This window comes from Vanellus vanellus, assembly GCF_965231255.1.
Source record: "Vanellus vanellus genome assembly, chromosome: 6".
In the NCBI taxonomy this organism is placed as follows: domain Eukaryota; kingdom Metazoa; phylum Chordata; class Aves; order Charadriiformes; family Charadriidae; genus Vanellus; species Vanellus vanellus.
The window spans coordinates 9796167-9822047 of record NC_138911.1 but is presented as its reverse complement, the minus strand read 5'-3'; the positions used below and the strand labels follow the sequence as shown (position 1 = coordinate 9822047).

Genomic DNA, 25881 nt, shown 5'->3' with positions numbered 1-25881 from the left:
TCGTCTATAACCAGCTTCTAATAAGAATCTCCTGCAGCTATTAGTCTATGCTTTAATGTGAAAAGGCTCAACTTACCTATTCCTTAGCAACCGGTTTACTCTGTGTATAAAGCAGCACTATTTCTAGCATCAAAACTGACTGCAGTCATCTGTGTCGTGCCTGATGATAACTTATGATTTTTTGTCATTTGCAAAATTATTTTTGCCAGCTTTGCATTTCTCAAGTGCAACATAAAGAATGCTTTTTTTCAGTATATTTCCACCCAGCCTGATCAACCTTTTTGCTTAAGAAGAGATTTTTTTGCATTTGCATTTGTTATTGAATCCTAAAACAAGCGTAAAAGGAACTCTTGAAAAAAAAAATAGCCTGCTGCATTCTTCACCATTTAAAGAGATCAGTTGAACAAAGCCACCTCAATAAGAACAGGATTAAGAGACTAGCCAGGCTGAATTATGCTTTTAACTTTAAAAGTAATCATTGCGTTTACCTCCAGAGAGCATTCTGAGATAAATGGCCGCTATTAAAGTGATGATCTCAGCAACACATGGTGGCCTTTCTCTTCTCATAAACTGTGAAGAAAATAGAATTATCCCACTGCTTGGAACCCATCTTATTTTCTCATGTCTCACAAACTGAGAGAAATTAAGGCAGTATCATCAAGTCTTAGCTATCGTATAGAGAACAGGTCAAATTCCTTTCATCCACACTCGCAGAAGGGCAAAATTGTTAAAAGGACTCTAATTCTTACAGAATCTCCTGTTTCTCCTCAAATGATGATCAAATGACTTGGCTTTTACCTTAGAAACGTTCAAAGGATCCAGGCCCTCCTATCCTTCACTGTCAGCCTCCTCCCGCATGGGGCTGTGGTATCAAGAATAACACCGTGAACGTTCCCTTCCTTGAAAATCAAAAGCACTTTACAATATTTTACAAGTGATTTACAAAAGCACGTACAATATTAACTGTCACAACAGATGCACGTTCTGCCTAACATTACAGTCAATTCACAGACTGTCTGTCACAGGTGTCAAAAGATAGACTGCAGTGCCCAGTATTGTGGGATGCAATAGCACTACCAGAGCCAAGGAATCCCGACTGCTAGCATTCTGCCTTAGGCAGTCATCAAGCCACTTTTCTGTGATCTAATAAAAAAAGGTATCAAAATATAATCTACATTTCCCATCCTATCTTACTTGTTAATATTCTCACTAACTCTTACACATCAAGTTCCCATGCAAATTTAGCTTTGAATATAGCTCTTTCAGCATCACCTCATAATTAAAGAGTTTAGTTTGAAGCAACCCTGAAAGTCATATACAGTCAAAATCACTATTCAAAGGCACCGGCCAAAATAAAAAAGACCCTTTGACTCAGCTTTTGTTTTAAACAGGAACACAATCTTCCACTTTCACAATTCAGTCTAGGGATAACACACAATGGAGGGACGTCAATATAAAAATACATATTGATGGAGATTATGAAGAATTTCTACATAGGAACTAGGAAAAGCTTTACAAATATATATGCCCTTAAATTGGTCCAAAAGTTAAATTCCCAGTTTAGTCACTGATTTATAACATATGCAAGGCACTTAACCACTCTACACTGATGAAACCTCTCTATCCAACCCATCTGAGTGTTAGGAAGTTTCTTATACTAAATATTTTTAAAGTGCTCTGAAACTATTAGATGAGCCTTCTGTGAATAGAGAATATTCCTGGACACCACTGTGGGAAAAAAGAATTCTTGTCTTAATGATGACATTAAGAAATTATGTCATCAGTTAACCAAAATGTATTTAAAAAAGAGCCAGTCCTTCCACTTGCATTTTTATACGTTTCACCAAGCTGTACTCATTTAATTTATTCTCCTAACACCATAATGAGAAGAGAGAGTACTAATGACCTCTTTTTTTCCAAAAGGTATCTAAGATTCAGGGGACATAAGTGACCATCCCAAGGAAAAAGCAATGTCAAGCACAGTGGCGACTCAGTCAGGTGCAAGGCTACTGCCTTATCCCAAACTGGCCATCTTTCTTGTCCCTTTAGTTTTAGCTCTTTCTTCTAAATCCTTTAAAAAAACTTAGGTAGCCACTAAGTCTAATGGAAAAATAGCAAGCTCATCTAAGAGGAAAACAGCACGCAGCAATCAGGCCTACTGTCTAGCTCATATACCCCCAAGAATTTACATTATTACATGCCAGCAACAGAGGGTTAGAAAAACAAGATGATCTTTGGCTACAGACATTCAGATGAGAAGGCTACTGCCCCTCTCAATCATCCTTACTCCTTTCCTCTTAGGTTGAAGTCTGACTGTGGGGGCCTCAAGCACAAAGGCAGCACTGTATTCGGTGGACAGGGCCCAATCTCTTGTGCTACTGAAAAATAAAATTTTACAGGATTTACACAAAGCTACCATGTTTTCTGTAAAGAGCAAGATTTTTTTTCCTGCTTTATCAAACAGATAACAGACCTATGGCATATAGATATGAAAAGAAATTCATTTAACTGTTATTTGTTGGGGATTTTTCTATTGCTATTTCTGTTTGTCTTTAAAGTCACCAACACACGGGAAAGGCTAGGGGTTTTAGTTAATATCTGGACAGTCAAAACATATTAAGAGTATATAGCAATTTGTATAATTTACTTGTAAATGTAACGTGTCACGGTATTTTTTTTTTTCAGCATACGCTGGCCAGAAAAATACTGGAATTGAAAGAAAACCTGATTTTCCTGAAACAGATGTGAAAAAGACATGAAGGCAGGAACGAAATAAAAACTGGCAAGGGACTTACAAGCTAGTTTATTGTATCTTCCACAGAAAAAAAAAAAAAAGATGGTGAAAAATTTTCTCATATAACATTATGGATGAATAAATGGCCTGCAACTGAATTCCTTCACTTAATTTGAAGCGCTATTTAAAGAAAATAATATATACTATATAAACTCTGGAAAGCCCTAAAATTAAGTACAGAAGAATTGACCAACTAATGGCATACAATCTGGGAGAGGTTGAAACATCGGTGCTCTTTAAGAGAAGCCCAGAAAACAATTTCAGGAAAAAGTTGATATATGTTTACTAAAATGCTTTTCAGTACAATTACAGGAAGATTAGAAGGAAAGGTGAGATGAAAAGTAAAGGCAAGACTGAACATGTAAGAGCTAAGTTCCTCGACTCTGCAAGTAAATACATAAGAAACGGCAGTGCTATTGCGCCCCATGTATGCTGGCAGAAAACATTTACAGATAAAAGTCAAAGGATCAAAGATCAAAATATCTTGATTATTTATTGTTAATTTAATTCCAGCCCTTGTCTCCAGTGAGCTGCACTGAGTCGCCTGGCCAAGGGTACTTGCTGCAGCTTTGTCAGAGCCTTCAGTTAGGAGGGGAGGCAGGGGCACAGCAACAGGCTTAGGTCAGGTAGATGTAATTGTCCAACGCCACCAAAGAGCCTGTCACCGATAGCGGGACCCACTCAAGGAGTCCAGCAGAGAGCGAGAAGAAGGGCTTCCAGGATACTGAAGGGGACACTGGAGGAGCACCTTCTGAGTAAACTGCGCTCTTCTAAAAATTATTCTACAACATTGCCGAGAGTGACACATATCCAATCATGCTGCTAAGTGGAGCACAAGTAATCAGCTAATTACCTGCTTTACGTAATAAGTGATGGACGTGTCAGTAAGAATGTTTTCAGCCAAGGAAAAACGATAAAAAGAAGGAATAACATTTCCTATAAGCATCACAGGGGCTGTGTTCCCAATTAAATGACAAGGCACACCAAACTTCAGAGAGATGTGTCAAAACACCGAGTCAAGTGGAAAAGAGCATCTCCTTCCCAGTCTAGGAAAAGGCAGCGGTGCTGAGATTAGATCGGCACCTGAACTGAACTGCAAGTACGGGGAGCTGCCCCAGCCCCGGAGGTGCAGGGGCGCTGACGAAGGTATCTGCAGCTGACAAAACTAAAGCACTACTGAAAGAAACCGGCGGCTTTGGCACCAAAGAATTGCTACCTTAAAGGCTAAATTTCTGACTTAAAAAAAAGGAAGCTTTAATCTAACTAACCAAACACAAGCTTGGTATTAAAATAAGGTATCTTACAACATCTGCTGACTACAATTTCAGTTTATAAAACCAAAATGACCATTTTCTCTAATCTTTCCATTAACTCTTTACTAAAAAATAGTTCTTTTAAAACAAATGAAATATCGTGTCATTTTGCTAATTCCCGTAAATAAAATCATAGCGTACCATTATAGCACACCAGACCGCTTGGGAAAAGAGATTTTTCCCTTGGAAGACCGTAAGTGTTACAGAATTTAAAAACATCACTAAAAAACCTATTAAAATAAAGATAAGCTAGAATAACCCAAAGCTTTTCATTACAATTCTGAATGATAGCCAAATCTTAAATTATTTCAGTAACATCAGGGCAGCCAGAAAAATGACCAAGAGCCAAGAACTGATGGAGAGATCTCACTATCAGTAACAATCAAAACTACTGAACGTTGATACTTCTCTGGTTGTCTATGAGCACTATGACTTTGGAGCAATGACAGCATTAATAATGAACTAATCAATAAAATAAATCTGACTGCAATTGCTCCTAATAAAATTAATCGGTCATCAATACCATATTTCTTTTGCAAAGTTTATCTAGTTTGGTGGATAGCAAGCATGACCGTTACTGGCAAGAACAGCTTTGCAGTTATGCTGTTGCATATATTTTATGTATTTAAAATCTGTTAGTACTCATTCATGGAAGTGTCCTCTGTGTTCCCTGATGCCCTTTGAAAATTACTTTCACCATCTGAAACATTCTTTTTTTCTCCTGTAGAAAAAAGGAGCAGTGGAGAACGGTAATGAAGGAATACAGCGAATAAGGGAAACACAGACCATTCTGCAAGCCTAAATATCCAAGAATAAAATTTCGGGTTTGTTTCATGATTGAATACCTCTTCGCAAATGCAAGTGATGCTTGCACACTGAAAATTGGATTATTTCATATCTTTACAAACTCATATTTTCCACTGTTATTTGAACAAGAAACGTACAGAATATGATCTTTGACATTTTAATTAAAACCTATTAAAATATCTATAGCAAGTAATAAAGAACAAATTGTCTCCCTAATTTTAACCTGTGTTGCAACTGTGTCATGAATTCAGATAACCATGGATAAAAATCTTTCACAGCTAAGAGCATGAGCTGAGCAAAAAATTCTGGGGCTGACACCTAATTAAGATATACTTCCCCCTGATGAAGAAAGTTCTTCATCTATTACCCTGTGTTACAGTGGTTCAGGGCTATATTTAAAAGGCCATTAAAAATGTACCTGAAGGCAAAGTTAATCTTTATATTTGACAGATAATAGCAGCTTTTTTGCAGTAAGTAGTGAAGTGAATATTTTATTTCTTTATGATCTAATGACCATTCTGTTTAATCTTAATGGAGTAAAGACGAACAAGAAAATATGCTTAGGGGATATACTAATACATCAATTATGGAGAGTGGGAAAGTACTTTAAAAAAGTAGCAGTAATCTATTGCAAATGAAGATCTCGATAAGCACTCCTAGCCACAGGGAGAGCTAAAAAAGATGCATTAAAAATCTATTCAGATTCTGCTCATTATAGATATGTTCTTCTCAGCTCTTAAGTAATGCAGCAACCACATAATTAACTTTTGAAAAGGGAAGCATTTAAAACAACTGTGTATCTATGGAACACAGTAGGCTTTCTCCTTCTTTTGTTCAGTGAAAATGAATTTTTCCATCTATTTTCCTTAACATTGTTGCAGAAGTGATGACACTGAGTGGCATTTCTTCTGCAGGTCTTGCAAAGGCATAAATGTGATTCCACAAACAAAATAGACACTAATTTTTGGCTATAAAGGAACAAGATAAGTAAAGACATATAAATAAACTGCTCCTGCGTAACTACAAACACACTATCGATCCCATATAAAAACAGGCACTCGTTACCCTGGGAATTTCACTCTGAAATGCAGACCTGAATTTTATGTAGGAAGGTTTTTTCTTTTTAAATAATTCTGATTTTCTTTTAGACCTCTGTCCTGCGAATTGACATGAGATGACACACCCCAAAAGATCTGTATGCCCCAAAACCACACATTAACTTCAAGAAGAAAGTTTACAGAATTTTCCTAGTGAAATCACTGGGACTACAACCAACCAGGGTCCCTGGCTGTGAAGATGTGAAGGACTGATTCAAGTCCCATTAAAGTAATGAAGAGCCCTTTAATTGAATCTAATGACCGTTGATACTATATGCAGTAATTTCAAGGAAAGATGCCTCTACTCAGGACAGAGCACTCTGGATTCTTATCTTCTCATAGATATGTCCTTGTGACTTTAAATTTGCCCACAAAAGCCCCAACGAGCTACTGCAGAACAGATCACCTATGAGGACTGTTACTCTGCGTTAGGATTCTTTTGTGCAGTTTTCTTCCTTTGGTTGCTGTCTTTCAGTGTGTCGGAACACTACTAAGCTAAAATGCAAGAAAGCCACCTCACCAGAACAACAGTTTCGACCTGGGGCGTTAACGCAGCATGAATCTTGTCTGTTAAACTCAAACCATTCTTTACACTCAAAAGCTGCCCCAGGCAGATGAGTCTCAAGCGTGCAAAGACGCACTGAGTTTCACATAGGCAGGTTTTTGACTGAATTAAGAAACACGAATATCATTGATATTATATGAATAATCAAGGAGTAACCTGCCTTTCACATTCTTAACATTATTGAACTGATGTAAAATTCAGAATGAACTGAGTATATTTGCCTTTAGACAATCATGTGCACACATACAAAATGTAAGTAGCAATCAGGAGCGTGTAGTGATAGGATGGGGGGTAATAGCTTCAAACTGGAAAAGGGTAGATTTAGATTAGATATTAGGAAGAACTTTTTCACTATGAGGGTGGTGAGGCATTGGAACAAATTGCCCAGGGAAGTTGTGAATGCCCCATCCCTGGTTCAAGGGCCAGGTTGGATGGGGCTTTGAGCAACCTGGTCTAGTGGGAGGTGTCCCTGCCCGTGGCGGGGGGGTTGGAACTCCATGATCTTTAAAGTCCCTTCCAACCTAAACCATTCTCTGATTCATAACGATTCTATGATCTGTAAAAATGTCCACTTCAAAAGGACGCCTACAAAAACTCAGGTCTTGAGTTTTCTGAACTCATTGCATTGCTTGTGTCTGATCAAAACCATTCTGAACATCATAGACAGCTTCAGGGTGACACCATTGCTACTGGCAGCAAAAGCACTAAAGCTCTGTTTGTGGCAGAACTATCTAAAACCCAGGTGGGAATACAGGGCTGGCAATGACAACAGACTGGCAAATGGCCATTAGATATTAACGCAGTGAAACATAGATCCTTCTAACACTGCAAGTTGTGTAACTTAAATCAAGTAAAGATTCTTAAATAAATACTGATAGATGATATTCTAGCATTTAACGCTTCAGTAGTAAAAATGATGAAGATTGTCTGTCCTCTCCTGACTCTCTCTTCCCCCTTCATCTATGAACATATACGAAAAAGATGGAGCAAAACAGAGGAAGGGAGAAAACGAACAGCAGAACTGTACAGGTGCACTAATTCTGCCCAAGCTTTTCTGTTAAAAAAAAAAAAAAAAAAAGGAGGAAATAGGAAATATCCAGTGGCAGTTGACAGATAATTTACTGACAGCTTTTATCTTATGAATAGGTGTCTACTGTGGGTATTTCTTTGCCTATATAATTCAAATGAAATATTTTTATTTGACTAATGACATAGCAAATTTGTAAAGCTTAATTTTAGGGGGTGGTTATTGAAGTGAATTTATATGGGATGTAGAAAAATTACATTTCCATTTCAAAATGAAAAGAAAAAGCTTCTGTAACTACATTTCTAAGATTGTCTGTGAGTGGGATTCAAAATCCTAATACTTAAAAAAAAAATCATGCATTTTCAATTTGCCATCAACACAAGCTGTTTCATGAGTGTTACGGCACAAAGTCTTGTCATATAGTTTAAATAAACAAGAGATTTCATTTATTTGCAGTATTGTAGCATTTTTAAGCCAAGGAGATATGAAGACATCGCAACAGACCTCTGTTGCAAATTATTTTTAAGAAATTCTGGATGCCTTTCTTAATCTAAAGACTAGCGGGGTGCGTGCATCTTGTGTTTTAAGAGAATGGAATGCTACTACTATTCATGGTTGCATATTAGTCAATGACAACGTAGCCCCTTGATAAAATGTCTCAAGAGGAAATGCTAGTGATGCTCAAGCAGAGTTTAGATAGTGGATATATCTTGTTACATATGTATGACCGCTAGCTACAGACTTTTTATGTAGTTTACAAGGATAAGAAAATTATTATCAACAGCCTTCTCATGTCTAAACATTAAGCTATATGTATTATATGGCCCTATATGTCTTTGTACATTTTTATACACACACATTCCCCTTTGTATATATTGCTTTAAAACTAACGATGACAAAGATCTATTTATTCCTTTGGTTTTATTTTCAAGTACAAAATTCGCATAGTGATGTTTTCAGCAGAATGCACTACAGCCAGTTACAGAAAACTACTTTTAGAGGCCCGTTCTCAGCTGCAAGAGAAATGAAAGCAAAAAATCATACATGTATCAAACTCTTTTCTGAAAATTGTCATGAGAAACTGAAGCTGCGAGGATTTTGATGTTTTGGAGTATGAATGTAAGGAACAAGAAAAAGCCCACTGAAAAGAGTCTGTAGATATTAATCAGTATTGTATTAGGTTCATATGTGACTAGATATATTTACAAAAGTTTAGCTAGAACGTACATGGCTGATGTTAGAAGTACAAGGGTTTGTCTTCAACCTCCTGCACAGCCCCAAAGCACAGCTACTTCCTCTTAGCAACTTGAACATAAATAATAAACCATCATTTTGTAGAGCCCAGCCTCCATGAATACAAAGCTGAATGAAGAGTACACTCATTATAGGTAAAAAATGAACAAAGTTGTAACTTCTTCCTCTGTGGGCAAAACCACCAACTGTCCATTTCCCCTCTCTTGGTGCCCCTGACCCTCTTATTAAGAGCCCTCTCTCAAACTAAAAGAGGTAGGTGCAGTTAATAGACATGTATGGAGGCTATTTCAAGGAGTTCTCTTTTCTCTGTTGATATTTATTCTTAAATAAGGTATTTTTAAAGCACTGAATGTATTCAAAGTATTCAAAAAGTCAGTTATAAAAGAAGGGGAGAGGGGCAAAAATCATTGCATCCTCAACATCTAAATTAGTATTACCAACTTACAGGAAATATAGCACAGATAATAATTTTAAGATGCATTCCATTTCTGTAAATAAAATAATTTATCTGGTTACTTAGGTAATATTTTTCCTTTCCCAAGACTGACTAGTATTGTATAAAACAAAATATTGTAAGAGGAATAAATGGACTTGTCCAAATTAGATGACTTACTATATAGGTAAGGTATACAGTGTTTAAGCACCTCATAGACCAGTCCAGGTACAGTGCTGGCCTCTTTTCACTCATAAGGAAGAAAATTTGAGGTACTCAGTGTTTATCCTGGCAAAGTATCAACTCACGTGTTGTTGTACAGGTTACTATCTCGCATAAATGTCCAAAGTATTATTTGAAAGAAATTTTTCTATAGAATGTTTTTAGTTATCAAGATACCTACTTTTGAGCCCAATATTTTATATCATCTGCTACAATATTGTCATCAAATACTGGTGAATGTCAATGCAGATAACAAATATTCCACTCTACTCTTGATTGTCTCCTTTCTAATAAATTCTGTTTAGCTTTTTTTCCTCAGAATGTTCTTGGAATAGCAGAATACAGCCCACGATGTAAGTACTGGCATTTATTTGAAGATATCACTGACAGAGGCAAGAATATAATGAATGAGTTGAGCCATGTTTAAAGAAGAGAGCTGACTGGCAGAGAATCCAATGACATCTTTTTAAAACAAATCTGGAGAATTTGTAACCAACATTTAATGACAATAACAGATATTTTCATTTGAGCCCTGTGTTAACTTGTGATTCTGTTTCAGGTTGCAGCATATATCACAGTTCCTAAATTCTTTTATATGCTGTTTTATGTCAATGCTTGACTGGTAAACTTCAAAGAAACATACAATCTGCAAGCATGGCATTCTTTCCTCAGCTAAATGCTAGTCAAGAGCATTAACCTTCCTACCACCAAAAATAAGTAGCCCTGCTTCTGGTTTTGGCTGACGTAAACTGCAACACATTAGAGTCCTTTCAGATTCAGACTGGAAAAGTAATCTAAGAAAACAAAGTTAAAAGTTGAAATAAAGACTGATGAATATCCTCCCTATTCAGTGGCTTGGGCCAGTTGATTCATTACATATTAATACATACGTAACATAATACCTGAATATGCCTATTCATTGCACATTAAATGCAATAAAGAGATTTTGATTCTGTGACCTAGATATTTAACTGGGAAGAGCTGCCTTAAAGAATGACACAAGCCAATTAACGTGAATATATTTGCATTCATATTTGGTTTTGGAAATACATATGATATTTGTACGTGGTATCTTTCTGAATGTGCTGCTGGAATTTAGGTGGAAATAAGCATTTGATATAATCACAGTAGCAGAGTTCTGAACTGAGGTTCATAAACAAACAAACCCTAAAAAGCTAATGCCAGAACTTGGCACTGTAGGTTTTTTCCCTTAGTTTTTGTTTAAGTTGAAAAATTATATGAATAATTAAGCATCTGCAAGTCAAACGAGCTAGTAGGACTGTTCAGCCTCGGCTGTTATATCATGCTGTTCCTTTGAACAATATTTACAATGCAACAAGAGAGAAAACAGGGGAAGATCCTGTGGTTCCTGACAAATGCTGCTAATGAGAGTTCAGGCACTTCTTCAGCATTTGCAGCACCTCCTTAATAGGCAGCTGAATGCCACTGGCTATGCAGCCACTGCATTTTAATCACAGGTTAAGCCACTGCAGATGAAAGCATTCAGAGAGAAGTCAACTCTTCCCTAATTTAATTTTTAGTGGTACTCTAACCCTTAAAAAACAGACTTTGCTAAAGTTCACAAGAGTTTAGGCAATGTCTCCAGGGGAGGAAGAGCCTAAGCATCTGCTTGACGTGCCCGTCAAACAATTTGACGTTATTGGTGATAGCTCTTCTACAGTTTGTGTTACTTAAAATTCTGCTTGTGTTGCTGTAAGACAGTTCCTGAGTGCCTCGGAGTTGCTCCTCAAATGCATCTGTTGTGCCTTGTTAGAATTTAGAGCTGCCATTCCAAACCAGAGTAGTTGCAAGTAATAAGAGTGATTTCTCAGACCAAAGTCTGGTGCTAGGAGTGCTAAACTTCAGCTGGCAGAGGGAGTTTGTCCGTCAGATTTACCAGCACAAGAAGAATCAAAGCATCTGAAATGTTCATGTTTTAAAATACTACAGTGGTAGACTGAAAGAAAATAGTGTGAAAGTGATTTCATTGCATCTTTCCACTGGATGAATCTGCTACAAGGTAATAATAATTTTGTGACAGCAAATCTATGATAAAATCCAACTGCAGGAAATGAAAAGGCAAGGTATTTTAAAAGACTTTAAAATTAGCAAATAGTGTCTAGCAATCCAATCACATTGTCTTGAACAGATAACATTTCCTAGTGACTTTTATGTCTGTGTACTGGAGAGCTAAAATTATTGCATATTGTCCAAACAAATGAATCTACCAGAGGCAGAAGCAACTGTTTCCCTCCTCTAACACTGCTTTACTGCAATCCAGGAAGCTATGAAAGACGCAGAGAAAATCTTTATAAGCTTTGATGGGCCTTTGAGCTATTAGAGACACTAAAAAAGGGTAGGAATTTTTGTTGGTCCCATTTCTGCAAGATTTAGCATCAGAATTCACTGAGGAAACACTAGTCTTTGAGTTAAACCTAATTTTTTTTCTTGAAGGGTCTGTCTTCTGGAAAAAGAATTCCACCTTATCTGAAGGTTTTTTATTCAAAGAGAACTTGATTATTGGATTTTACTGAAAAGTTAAATTTCGTCCTGTTTTATATTAGAAATGGAGGGTCTGTGATAATTGGAAGAAAATGGGAAGCAAGGTAAATTAAGGTAAACGAAAGGGAAACTAGCTGTTGAACTAACTGTTAAAACCTTAACTCATTGTTTGGTTATGCAAATTGTTTCATATCAATAAGCGAGTAATTATTCAGAGGGCAAAACTTCAAAGACTACCATACAAGTTAGAGGTGTGAAACCTCTCAAATTCATTAAGCAAGATGAGAGCTTGCAAACTGGAGTTTTAAAAATCAAGCTGCCTTATTTATTATCAAATGGTAATGGCTGTTAAAAGCAAAGATTTTTTTCCTTTTTTTTTCTCCCTCCCCAAATATCATCTCATCTATTGCCAGAACAATCAAAAGTCCTCAGCTGACAAGGAATGAGGGAAGACAGGAGACTGTCAGTAACTTCTGAGAAAAAGCGTTAAGAAAGAAGGCCTTAGCCAACAGCCTCCCGCAGCTTTTCCCAGCAGCACGTGGAGAGAAGCCCGGCTGACCTTACAACAGCCACTGACTCCTGGGAGCGCTGAGCAGAGTACCAGTGTCCCTGACACTGACAGAACACCACTCCTTAAAATTAATTGTCTCTTAGAACAGAAATGTTGGACTTGGAAGCCACTTTTGCTGGAGGGAAATTCCACATTTTTGAGCAGGCTGGAGATTGGTTCGTGGGCAGAGCACAGGCCAGGTGCCCGGCCTAGGCAGGGAGAGTGCTTTTGATGCTCCATTTGCATGACATGGCTACATGCACCGTGCACAAGTCAACAGGAGATTATTTTGGATGAATCATAGAATGGTTTGGGGTTGGAAGGGACCTTGAAGATCATCTAGTTCCAACCCCTCTGCCATGGGCAGGGACACTTCCCACTAGACCAGGTTGCTCAAAGCCCCATGCAGCCTGGCCTTCAATACTTCCAGGGATGGGGCATCCACAGCTTCCCTGGGCAATTTGTTCCAGTGCCTCACCACCCTCAGAGTAAAGAATTTCTTTCTAATATCAAGTCTAAATCTACCCTCTTGCAGTTTAAAACAGTTACCCCTCATCCTGCCACTCTACTCCCTGATAGAGTCCCTCCCCATCTTTCCTGTAGCCCCTTTAGGTACTGAAAGTGACTATAAGGTCTCCCCAGAGGCTTCTCTTCTCCAGGCTGAACAACGTCCTAACAGGAATCTGTTCGGTGCTGATGATTTCCAAAAGTATTTTCTAATTTTAAGTAGAAGAAGAAATGTCCTGCAATGCAACATACACCCCAGTATATTGAGACAGAATTTTTGAAACAGCAATAGCACACGCCTGTCATCTTCTCTATGGCATGACTGCACCAGTAACATTAAATCGCAAAAGTTGTTTCTTGCAAGGGAAATACCAGCCCCCACAGAACAAACTACAGTGGTTTAACAGTCTCTGGATCATGAGCATGAAAATTCTCTGTCTGATTTTCACATATCTTTAACAGCAGAAAGGACCTTCGTTCCTCTACGACAATAAGGTACCTGGCCTAGCTCTGCACATAACCAACACAAGTAGGTTAAAGATGTACCACAAATCCAAATAAGTAATGGTAGCCAGAATGTTTCAGTAAGGTTTACAGCTCTACTGAAAAACAGAATGAGTTTCCAGTAATTTTACAGCATCTTCCTCTTCTTGTTACTAAACTTTGCAAAAAGCAACTTGACAAAATTTGAAAAAGCAGTTTTAACCAAGCCACTATTTTGCTAAAGTTTTGACCCAAGGCTAAATACAATTTCAAAATTGTGTTTTGCCTGGTGTTCTAAACCAGGGAGATTACCACAATCATAAAAAGGGCATTTTGAACATTTTTGTGCAAAAAGAGGACATTTTTGAGATGTGTTCAATATGTGCCAGCCCTCACAATTTCCAAATAGAAGAACCATACAGAGAGCAACTGCAGCATACAGACTGTGCTTTAATGATTAAGAGCTTATCCATAGAACAACGATATTTTCAGAGTACTCAAATAAGCACAAATTTTCCTATTCATTTTTATTGGCTGACTGCATGAACTACTAAAAGTATGTTGAATCTTTCATGTTTTGGCCCAGGAAATAATACGCCACTTAATCACTCTTTTACAAAATCAAAGCTCTGACAAATAAATATTAAGTTCAATGGCTTTTAGACTAACTGAACTGGCTTTGTATTACTCAGAATTAGTAAAAATTATACTTATTTTCCAGTATTTACAGGAACTATTTTCACCAACAAAACAATAGTTTTTCTGACTGAAATGGAAGTGAAGCTTTTAGAAAAAAAAAAAAAAAAAAAAGACATCTACTTTTTTTTTTTTTACCTTCATATCTGAATGTTTCTTTTCTTTTTATTATCTCAAAGTGAACATTCCACATGTTTAGTTATTTTTAAAGCCAAAACAGTTGCACAAGCAATCAAAACTTTTGCAATGTAATTCCAGTTAGAGACTACAGTAACTATTGAAACCAAATACTAGCTTACTGATGGGAACATATAGTGACTATGTTGTTTATATAAGCCTACAGAAATAAAACTCACTGAAGAAATTTAAAGTTGGGGTTCTCCACACTTTCTTCAGAAGAATAAGCATTTGTAGAAACACAATTTATTTACTGTTGTGTTAGAAAAAAGTTGATTTTCTCTTCCTAGTTTTCCTTTTAAAGTGACCTCTAAGTATCTGCCTTACAAGTCACTAGTAAGATATAATAGGAAATTAAATATTATTTTTTTATATATATTTCAATAGTTGTCAGGAAAAAGGGCACCGTTTAAATGTGTCTTTTCAAGACGAATGCTGTACTTTGACCTACACTGGTATCATGCTCACAGCAATTAATCATACGGTCACAAAGAGCAAAATGGCACTGCGTTCAACATCAGCTTTATTTCTTATTAGAGAGGCATGTCTTTATTATTATCAAGTACTAAAAAAAGAATGCAATTGTGATGAACAGTTTTTGTTTGTTTGTTTTTTTAAACAAAGCAACACAAACTGTGAATCATCCCAATTACAGTTTCCAACAGAAGTTCATTAAAAGATGGAAGCCACTTTAGAAGAGGCGTTCTGAACCCTGTTGCGCGAGTTATTTGCTGGTAGATAAAGCTTCCCTTTATGACATAAATAGACAACAATTTCTTTTTGGCAGAAATTTAGCATAGTAAACAGGCATTTCAAAACTTCTAAATTACCATATGCCAGAGATTTTAAATTGTTATATAAGGTATATTTTCCAAAAGGAAAGGATGGAAAATCTACCACTTAACATTTTCAAAAGGTATAAAAGGTATTATAAATCACAACAGAGGTGTAGGCACAGAGCAATAGAGGAGTCTAACTGAGCAAACAAAAGTCTAAGTACAAATTTGCAATTAAGCAGCTTGATCTGTCCAGAATAAGATTAAATACCACATTAAAAGCATGCGGTCAGGCTGTAAGTAAAGTGGAAAGCATGCTGGGACAGTGTTTTACTGCCTCACTCTGTTAGACCAAGTTCAAAACCTACTGGAAATTTCTTTGGGTTTTGCACAGAAACCTAAAGGGCTTTTGGACTATCTGTAAGAACAGTGACTGTAATTTTCACGTTAGACTTTACGGCCACACTTATATTTTCTAAATATTCTTGTCTTTTCAAAAGAGAGAGGCTGGTGCCTCTGAAAAGCGGCTGGGAACTCAAATTCCCTCCCTGGGGACTGAGGAGGCACTGAAGGGCACTCTGTGGGTATGTTGACACCATTCAACGAAAGTTTGGTTAAGCAAAGGTAGAAATTCCAGTTGCCCAATTTCTTCTAGTTTCCACGAGTAACAATAGTAGCAGAAATATCGATTGTAGTACCTGGCAAAATAATCTAAGTTCCTGTATATGTTTTAATCTCCACCTGCAAAGGCGGCCAAGCCATCATGTTTTCACTAATTTTTTAGCTACTTTAAACAAGCACAGACTAAACTACTGCAGCAATCACTACTTTCAAGTGCAAAGCAGCCCTGTTCTCAAACATTGTTAGGGGTGTCATGGTATCCAAAGCTTAAGTGTTCAGGGAGAATTTTTAGCTGTTCTATCAAGCACAAGTGCAATTCAGTTGAACTCCCTGGTTGGTTAGTTCATTTTATCTTCTATAAGTACACGATAACAGATAACTCAAAAACCAAAATTTTGAGCCTGTATCAGTAAACACGATAATAATTTCCCTAGCACTATAACAAAAAGTAATCGATATACTGCAGATTCCTCTTTGTAATTCAAGTGATTTACCAGCTTCAGTCAGAAAAATCTAATGACCCCATTTTTCAAAGAACACAGTTCTGTGTTACAAAACAGACAACGAAATGGTAACTATTCAACAAAAATACTGAAATTACATTTCTTTAAAAAAAAAAATAAATCAATCAATCAGGATCAACCCAACAATGAAATTACTTTAATTTTGACTTCCTTTTCTTGTATTACGTAGATATATTTAAAAAAAAAATCCAAACCAGAACTATTTTGTAAAAATAAATGTTTGGAGAGAGTCATAAAAATTACTTATTTTATTCTGTAGAAAGTTTCAGATATTTCAGGTTTAATCTTCATTTAAGAAATTGTCTTCACACAAATTATCATGTGTCAAAAAATTTACAAGCATCTTACTGGAAAGCAGAACTTGCTCTTCTCAAAGGTCTGGAGGCATAGTCAGCTCCAATCTGAGGCCACTGAAGACAATGGAAAAAGTTATTCCACTTACTGACATTTCAGAGACCGTTAAACCAAACCTGTAAGAATGTCATCTATGCGTCCATAGGGAATAAGCAGAGAGTACAAACTGCATTTCCTGACGATAGCAGCAAGGTACACAATATTACTCATCCTGTTTTTTAAAATACCAAAAAAGATTGGTGGCAAAATGACTTAGTATGTATCCTAAAGTAATTAAACAAAACCAAATGATTTATCTTAAGGTGTGCGATGTTTAAATCAAAGAGGAATGACTATGTCTCTATTTTAATCTTGTTTCCCCTGCCTAAGATACGACATTTAGCATTACACACTATTCTTTTGGATTCACGTTTTAACCACCTTGTTTGTTTGTTTAAACAGAGCAATCACAATCTGAATGAAGAATTCCCCTTTCAAATTCTGTATTTGTTTCTGTCCAGGCAGTTTCTCAAATAGCAGGTTCTGGACAAACCAGAATTTCTGAAAACAAAGTGAAAGACTGAATATATTTCAGAGATGCATGAGGTCAGTGAACGTTCTTTTGCGATAATTCCTTTTCCATCCTGTCTTTGTTCATTTATAACCCCTGAAGTATAACGCATGAATTATCCTATTGTACACATCAGCCACTTGACAGATTGTTTTACTAAAAGTTTTATGTGCCGTGGCTTTCCTTCCAGGCTGCCAGGAAAAGTTTAACAAAAAGGCTGATTAGTCCCTTTAAGTTATCCCAGATAAACAAACTACAAAGCAAGTTTACAGGATCATCCATGCAAAAATATCACACAGGCCCTTTACAGTAATAACACAAATCAGAGCATTCGACAGTGCTCAGTCAAGAAGAAAAGCTGATGATGATTCAGCAGTCTATCAAATGGGGAGCAGAAATGTTCACGCTTGAGAGTCTTTAGTTAATGACGCATAATTGTTAGGACACTTCTTAACAAAGCTCTGTTTAAAGAAAGCCTTTTTTTCATTGTTTCATACACGGATGGTAAATTTTTAGTAATAACTCATAAAAATCATTAGGTAGATTTTGTTCTTTTCTTAATAAAACCTTAGCTCATGTCAATGACACAGACCCAGTTCCATAAATATGTGTCTACGTATTCACCTAAGAAACTGCACACAAAACACAGTAGACACACAGCAGATTTCCAAACCCAAGTCTGGCCTTGTCAGAAGGGCATTACCCGCTGTGGGCACACTGCAGGCGAGGGTACGGCCCCAGCCCTGCGCTGCTGCACAGAGGTCTGGGTCTGGGCACCAGAATTAAGCACAGAAATTGCCTTTCTTGTGTTTTCAGAAAGCTCAGAAGCTGCTTGGGAGAGTGATTTTAACAAATTGTATCCTCCCACACCCCCACAACAGCAGATGACAGATAGGGGAAACAAAGGTAGAATAAGAAACGGAAAAGGAGGGAAATGGAACCTGAGGTAGATTGGGAAGTGTGGGAAAGGAAACAATGCTACCAAATTGTAATTGATATTGCAAGGGAGAAAGTGCAATACAAAAAAAAGAAAAAGGGAAAAAAAGCGCCTGGATGCAATGTTGGCAAATTAGCTCCTGGCAATACTAGCTCTGCTGTCTTGGTTGTAGAACTTTACCTCAGTATCTCTCAAAAATAATAGCGCAGCTTAAACACATGTTAAAAAGGAACAAGAAGTCAATTAAACTCAATACAAATGTTATGGCATGTGCTGATACGCTGCATTGTTCTAGGAAATATCCAGTTATAACACTAGTTCATTGCTCGGATTAGACTGAACCAGGAGAATTGAGAACTATTGCAGGTTTGATGCAATCAGACGGGCCTGATATTGAAACGAACTGTGACATTCATTAATTTCACGTGCGATTTCAGCAGCCCCTGAAATTGTAGCCAGTTAGCTATTTTATGTACTCTAAAAGTCACAATCACCTCCGATTTGAGTATAAATACATCTCCTTTTTGAAAATACATGGCACATAATGACAAAGAACCCAAAATTGTGCAAGCAGAAAGAGTCATGATTTTCATTCTTTTCCATATTCCCTTCAAATTCACTGCCTCTTCCACCAAGGCTTGGTACAACCTTTCACAACTGCACATCTACTTGCGCTTCATGCCATATTCTCCCCGTGCCCCTGCTGCCTCCGGACCAGATTGAATCTCTGCGTAGTTACAATTCAGATGCCCCAAACTCTTATTTATAAAGTATTTGTGAACACTGTGTAAAAAAAACACTCTCTTTTTTTGTACAAAGATACTAATTGAGCTGATTTTCTTTATTTCGTGTGGACCTACTCGAGAAAATTTTGATTTCCCAAGTAAGCAGCAAAAATAACTTACATATGGTATAGGGAATACTCTGCTATAGTTTTAACCCATCTGGGTTTATATAGCATTGCTAGGATAAAATCTAGCCACTTCTCAGTAAAGACACAAAGGCAAGTTCTCTAGGATCAAGGCCTACTTTCTAGTCCCAGTATGCCAAAGGTTTATTATAGGATAAAGAGAATAACATACCCACCATCACATCTCCTCCTCCCCCCCCCCCCATTCAACTTGGTTTTCCCTTTCATATTCCTTGTGTATCCATTTAAAATACTAAATTATAATATGTTTTTATTTTATTTTTCTTAGTTATGCGAGTTTCTTGTCAAACCCACCAGCTGTTCTTATACCCTGATTGCATACACTTCAGCATCACAAAAGAGCAAATGACATTTAGTATGTAAAGCCTTTTGCTATACAGGTATTCTTGTGGGTGTCTTTGAGGTTGTTCTACACTGTGTATATAAATATAATTGAAACTTTTTTCGTATCTCTCTATATAACTCTGTATATAATCTAAGTGTTATCTAGGAGGCCTCAAAATACTCTCTTTAACACACAGCAGTTACCGAAAGTGAGTATGACTAATCAACAATGTCATCTTAAATACTGCTTTTAGTTTTGCTGACCTCATATTCAGAAGTATCAAATATAGGAAAGATCCACACAAATGTAGCAAAAATACTTGTAGGTACAAAGGGTTTCTCACATGCGTTCAAAATTAAGGAATGGATTATTTTCTCTGAAAACCAGATAATTACAGAAAGCATGCTTGTGATACATGAATAATGATTAATAGGGAGAGACATTTTTCTTCATTACTGAAATGTAAAGTACTATTTCCCATTCTCACGATTTTTATTTTTATTTTTTGTTAAAATTTGTACCTTATGAAAAGAACGGGCATTGAATGATTGAAACACAAATACTTCTATAAAACTCCAGCCATTCTGAAATCTTTAATTCTCAGTACATTTGAATACATTAGAAATACTGCATATCAATTAAATATTGGGTCCTGCCTCTCACGGCACGCTAAAGGCTGGCATAGCAAAGCAGGCATATGGAACGCCAAAACAAGGCCTTTGGTTCCCAGTCTGCCGACCCCTGCAGTGGGTCCCAGCTATCCCACCCGACTATTCAGCCTGGGACTAGGTCCCCTCCTCACCTGTATCACTTTCTCAATTTGGGGAGAAAGTCAGGAAAGCAGAACGAGACAGAGACTCCAGTAAACCAGATCTGTCTTTAACTTTTCTGCCTTTAACTTTTCTTACTGAATTGTATGTATAGCTCTGTTACATGTTATAATATTTACATCCTTCCTGTCTTATTACTTAGTTCAGTTTCCAGTGAGTCCTAAAATTTCGTCGAGGTAGATTTCCTAACAATATTCATCGTGTCCTCGTATATTTTATTTCATTGCTTGTTACTTGATGCAATAAAATGAAAATCATCTATAAACTATTTGAAAGATTGATTTCTGTTCAGCTGCATCAGTCCCCTGTAAGATGATACACTGTAAAAGCTCTTTTGCCCTTAAACCATAATCCTGATTCATCAAATTTTATTAGCGCAGTTGTGTAAAACTTTCCTGCTCAGCAACAAAAATCACCTGAGTCTCCTGTAAGAGCATTTCTAACTTGAATGAATCTTCAGAAAATTGCAAATAAGGTACCTACCAGAAAAAAAGAAAATAAACCAAACCCACAATATACTATAAACTAAAAATCACCGCTTCAAAAAGGAATAAGCATACTGCTTGCCATCTTCACGGTATTCCTTTAACAAATTCTAAGTGTCTTCATGATTAAGCCTGGAAAGATGAATTTTCCTTTTCTACCTGATTTATGCCTTGCATGACACATAGCTTTTTAAGTTCAGAATACTGCAACTTACCTGTCCTTTCACAGGTAAAACCTTTTGCCAGAGTAAGAATGAGTCTAGAAAGACAGGCAGATCTCCTAATCTGCTTAACCAAAAAATTAGACAGCAAAATGACATTCACAGACATTTTCAATGACAAATCAGTCACAGGCCAAGGTAGGATGTTTTTTTTAAAGTATGCACTAAATTGCACCTACTTGCTGTCGAATTTCTTCCTCCATCTTTACTGGAGACCCCAACTCTGCGACTTGTTTGACACCTTCACTAGCATATCCTCCATACTCCCAAAGGATGTAGTTCTTCGAGTGAGAACTACCAATGATCGCGGACCAGTGGTTGGTGCGTCCTTTCAGGGGGCAAAAAAAAACAAACAAAAACATCAACCATCGAGACAGCCTCAAAGCATAATTCCTACTCTTTTATGAAAGTGAAAGGTTTGAAGTGCCCAGACTTCACAAGTACCAAGCTTTTGCATGTGTTGCATGGTTAGTTCTCACTACATCAATACACCATCTCTTTACAGTAATGAGAAAAATAGCATAAAGCATAAATATAGCATAAAGTGTCAGTATTTATTGGATGTAATAACACAGGCAGAAATGGTGAGGAAGATTGTATTCCATATTTTTTCTTCACCAAAGATTTCATTTCTCCAAGAAGTTTAAGAATCCTTTAATTTCAGGTTTCCATGTAATATATTTTTGAGGATAAGACCTGCAAGGGAAGACTTCAGTGGTCACTCAAAGATTTAACAGCAATTCATTTCCTTACTGAAAAATACTGGTTTCTAACAGTCCACTAGACTTGTGTTTGAGTCGTGACAGCAGATTACCAGCAAAAGGTAGATATAAGCATGAATTATACTATCCTTAAATGTTACAGATTTTCCTTTATAGCTTTGTGCCCAAACATTATCAGGCACAGAGCTATAAAGGGCTCACAGCCAGAAACCTCCCCTAGCAGCTTCCTGCTGAAACAGAGGCAAAACAGTTGCTTTCTGTGGGCAAATGGTGTCCAGCACTTCTTCCAGGAAACTTTTGAAATAGTGGTAAAGAACTGCTCTTATTGGCACTGATATAGCTGGGTTTTCTGCTTCTGCATACTTAAATTTTACATGTACCCTCACCCCAGCTATTAGTAAGGGTTGCCTTTCATTTAGGACGGGAGCAAAGAAGTGAATTTTGGTGCTTCTATATTCACTGAGTTTTCTTGCTCAATTTTCTCACAGTGTAAGAGTTGTAGTGCTGGGCAAAAGGATTCCTGGTTCTTGTTTCTCGTCTTGTTGAACAGAAAAAGAAAAAAAAAAAGTAAAAGTTTAAAGAGAAAACGTTTGAGAAGTCTGATGGAATTGAAAAGAGAATCAAGCAGAAATAAGGAGTCACAGAAATCCCACAGTACTGGAAATAAAAATGAATTCACTAAAGTGTTAAATAACACTTTGCAAAGATATAGGTTTAAAGGAAAAGGATGAGAAAATGAACTGCTCACATAAACAGACAGTCTGGTAACAGTGCAAAGACTGTAGGAGATGAGGGAGACAGGACGACGGAATGAGACAACATTTACCATTTTTCTTTGCAATGGAAAAGGTAGAGAGTAGCAGTAAAAACAGCCGAAAACCAAAATAAATGAATGAAAAATGAATAATGAAGTAAAGAAAAGGAATGCAAATTTAAGATGTGAAAGGTGGGACAATAAAATTGAAAAGGCAGTGTAGAGAATTGATTAGATAAAGTCAGATGCAGGAACCTAATCGCAGGAGAACAGAAAATAGATTAGAAATAAAAAATGGACTCCAATGATAGGTGGAAAAAGCCAGAAAAGTGTAGCAAGCGTAATAGATGCGGGAGGTGGCCTAGCAACACAGCAAACAAAGCCTCCATACTTTCCCTAGTGCTAAACTTGGATCAAAATACACCTACTGAGCTCTAAATTATAGTAGGTTTGATGTTTTCAGAGTCCATTAAAACTGATCAGTAACTGAGCCACAAATGGACAGAAACCAAAATTAAACTCCCTCCCCACCCAGGTAATAGCTGAAGAGACTACAGTGTCAGAAGATGGTTTATTGATTGAAAATCTAGTTATTGTTCCTTAAATATACACTGGCACCTTGTCAAACCACAGAGAGATACTGTCATTCAGTTCCCGTGGTGGGACCACCAGTTTTGCCCATTCTTTCTTCCTAGCACACAGGTCTAACTACCTCACAAGTCACAGACAGCAGCTTTCCCTGAAACACAGTGAGTGACACTGAAACTTATTGAAAGAGAAGGTTCCACACAGTACAAAAGAAAAATGTATCACCACAGAGAGCAGAGTGCCTTTAAGTCTTTACTAAAAAGTGGATAATGAATGGTTCCACGTGCTCCAAAGCTTCCCACATTCCCTACCCTAAAAAGATCAAGAACATCTGATGTCTTTGCAACTGGAGCCCAGCCTGGAGCCCAGCCTCTTCCACTGAACACCTTTCCCCCAAAGATATTGGTTCTGTGGAGAAAGGAGCCGGCCGACCTGCTTGCCCAAATGAGCTGTTCAAAGTATACTACATCTACCCCAAACTTTTTACAAAATCCGTGCAACATTCACAAATATTTCACTCCTCACCTCAAACCTCCCATTTTTGATGAGAATGAAGAGATAATTCCATATAGTTTCTTAAGCTTTTTCTTTGAAATACCACAGAAGCTTCTCTACATGAAATAATCCGAGCAGTACAAGGCAGAGCTATTTTGTATCACCAGTCCAGTGTTACTATCCAATTATTAAAACAGCAAACAGAATACTGACAGCTTTCCAATGGTGTTATTTCACTTCCTTTTTGTATGACTAGTTTCTCAATTTACACACCTATACGTGTATTTTTGCATAAAGATCGAGGTGTAATCACAACATGAGAATGTATCCTCTGACATCTTTCATAGATGTGCCACATCAAATCATCATGAAGAGCATATATATTTCTGTTATCATATATGGGTGATAGCCAAAGACAATAAATGCTTTTAAGGCACAGGGCTTACATAAATACAAATCTTTCTGACTTGCAAAATGTGACAGTAAATTTAATAGCTGCCTTTGAGCCAGATTTAATAACAAATTAAATACTCAGCTTCCACTAGTCCTATTGTCAGCAGTTTTGGTAACTTGCAAAACTACCTGAAAAGCATGCTCCCTTTTTTTTGAGCCTTAGTTTGCAAATCAGTTGGGGTTTTGTTTTGTTTTGTTTCTCAATCTGTCTGAGGTTCATGAAAGTAAGACTGCTTTAAGAATTAGTTTTTGAATGCTTTCTACAGCTGGGGTACACCTCTCTCCATTCACTCTGCGGTTGTCACACTCCGAATAAGGTTGTGTTGCAGTGGTTTCATTCTGAGCAATGCTTTATAGAGTAGGCGCATCTCGTAACACCTAAACAGACAATAGACTTTGAAATTTAATGGAACAGAGGTATTTTAATTGCACTGGTATAATAAATGTAAATTTGTTCATAATCCATGCAATCTGTGAAAACCTCAAAATAATTCCCAGAATTAAAAGTTTTGCACTGTAACTTCCGGAAACATTTCTGTGTAATAGCAAAAGAAAATACTTCATCTGGGAAAAGCAGTTCTTTGGAGAAAAGCTATGCAACAGAATACATATTACTTAGGGATTTTTAAAGGAAATCAGAAGATAAGTTAAAGAAAAGACACAAAATATAAGTTTTACGGTCTGCTTTCTATTGCAGCCATGCTGATGGTATAAGAGTAGAGCAGAATTTTTTCTGCGATAGCTTGGCAAATAATCAGTGGTTTACCACAGTCCATCATGAATAGCATTTTATTTTAAGTAATTACTGCACAAATGCAACATTTTAAAGAATAATGTCGATGACTAGCTTCATTTTTAACATCAGTGATCTGAATGAGATCTTTTTCTCAACTTTCAGAAATTTCAATGTAAAATCTTATCAGCTGTTATTACTGGGCTTAATCATGCTAGTATGGTATGGTTATCTTTTCACTTTTCCAGTTTTTTAAGTAAAACATTAATATAATTCACCACTTCATAAATGGGGAGAGAGAGCAATCTGCAGAGTCCACTATTGTGGCAAACTATTGCAACTTGCTTATTTTCAGTCATGAACGCATACTTTTCATGTATGACTTGGATTTAAAAGAAAAGGACGTTTATCCCCAATATTACATCATTAAGTCACAGTAATTTCATAGTTTTCAATCATTTTCTCATGCCCTATTTCTAGCCACCAGCTGAATCCATACAAATAATGCATATAAAGTGTCACACTCCACAGATATATAAATCGTCCAATAGCCTGTAAGAGCATTCTTGCAATTGTTGGGTTTGGCTTATTTTCTCTCCCATGTATTACGCTGACAAATAATAGCTGAACAATGCTACATTCAACTTTAAATGTATGAGACACTCAACATAAGCAATATTGCTTAGGCTATTAAAACTATGAGCTGATTGACACACAAACAATATTTGAGTTATATGATGATATTCTGACACTGTGACAATACTAATTAAAAAAAAAAAATAATCAACATATAAAGCCTATATAGCAAACATCAGCCACAGAAAACATAACGAAGTTTAAAGACTACTAAAGGTGACTTACATTCTCAAATCATTTCCTAGCCTTTATTGCCACAGACTGTGGAGGCAGTAATGAAAGAACAAATGCATAATACACATTTTTGTAACTTTAGCTTTTTACAGTTACTTGGGTTATTGCAACAAGAATACTGATTCTGTATTTCAGAAACTGAAAAAACCCAGGCAGGCAAAAGTCAGAATGTGTATTTTATCTGTCTATTCAACCAATAAAGACAAAGAAAACAGAATATTCTAATATAGAGAGATAATTAATATCCTTAAGGCAGCAAGATTCAGGTCTCACCAAAACTAACTG

At 36.8% G+C, this 25881-nt stretch overlaps 1 protein-coding gene across 1 annotated transcript in view; it reads right to left on the bottom strand.

Moving 5' to 3' along the window:
- Window positions 1–25881, bottom strand: part of SPON1 (spondin 1) — a gene marked incomplete at both ends in the record, with an annotated part of 195472 nt that overhangs the window by 102943 nt on the left and 66648 nt on the right. Inside the window, one exon of the mRNA XM_082484960.1 lies at window positions 21161–21309. Within this exon, the coding sequence (XP_082341086.1) occupies window positions 21161–21309 (149 nt within the window). The remainder of the gene's footprint in view (window positions 1–21160; window positions 21310–25881) is intronic.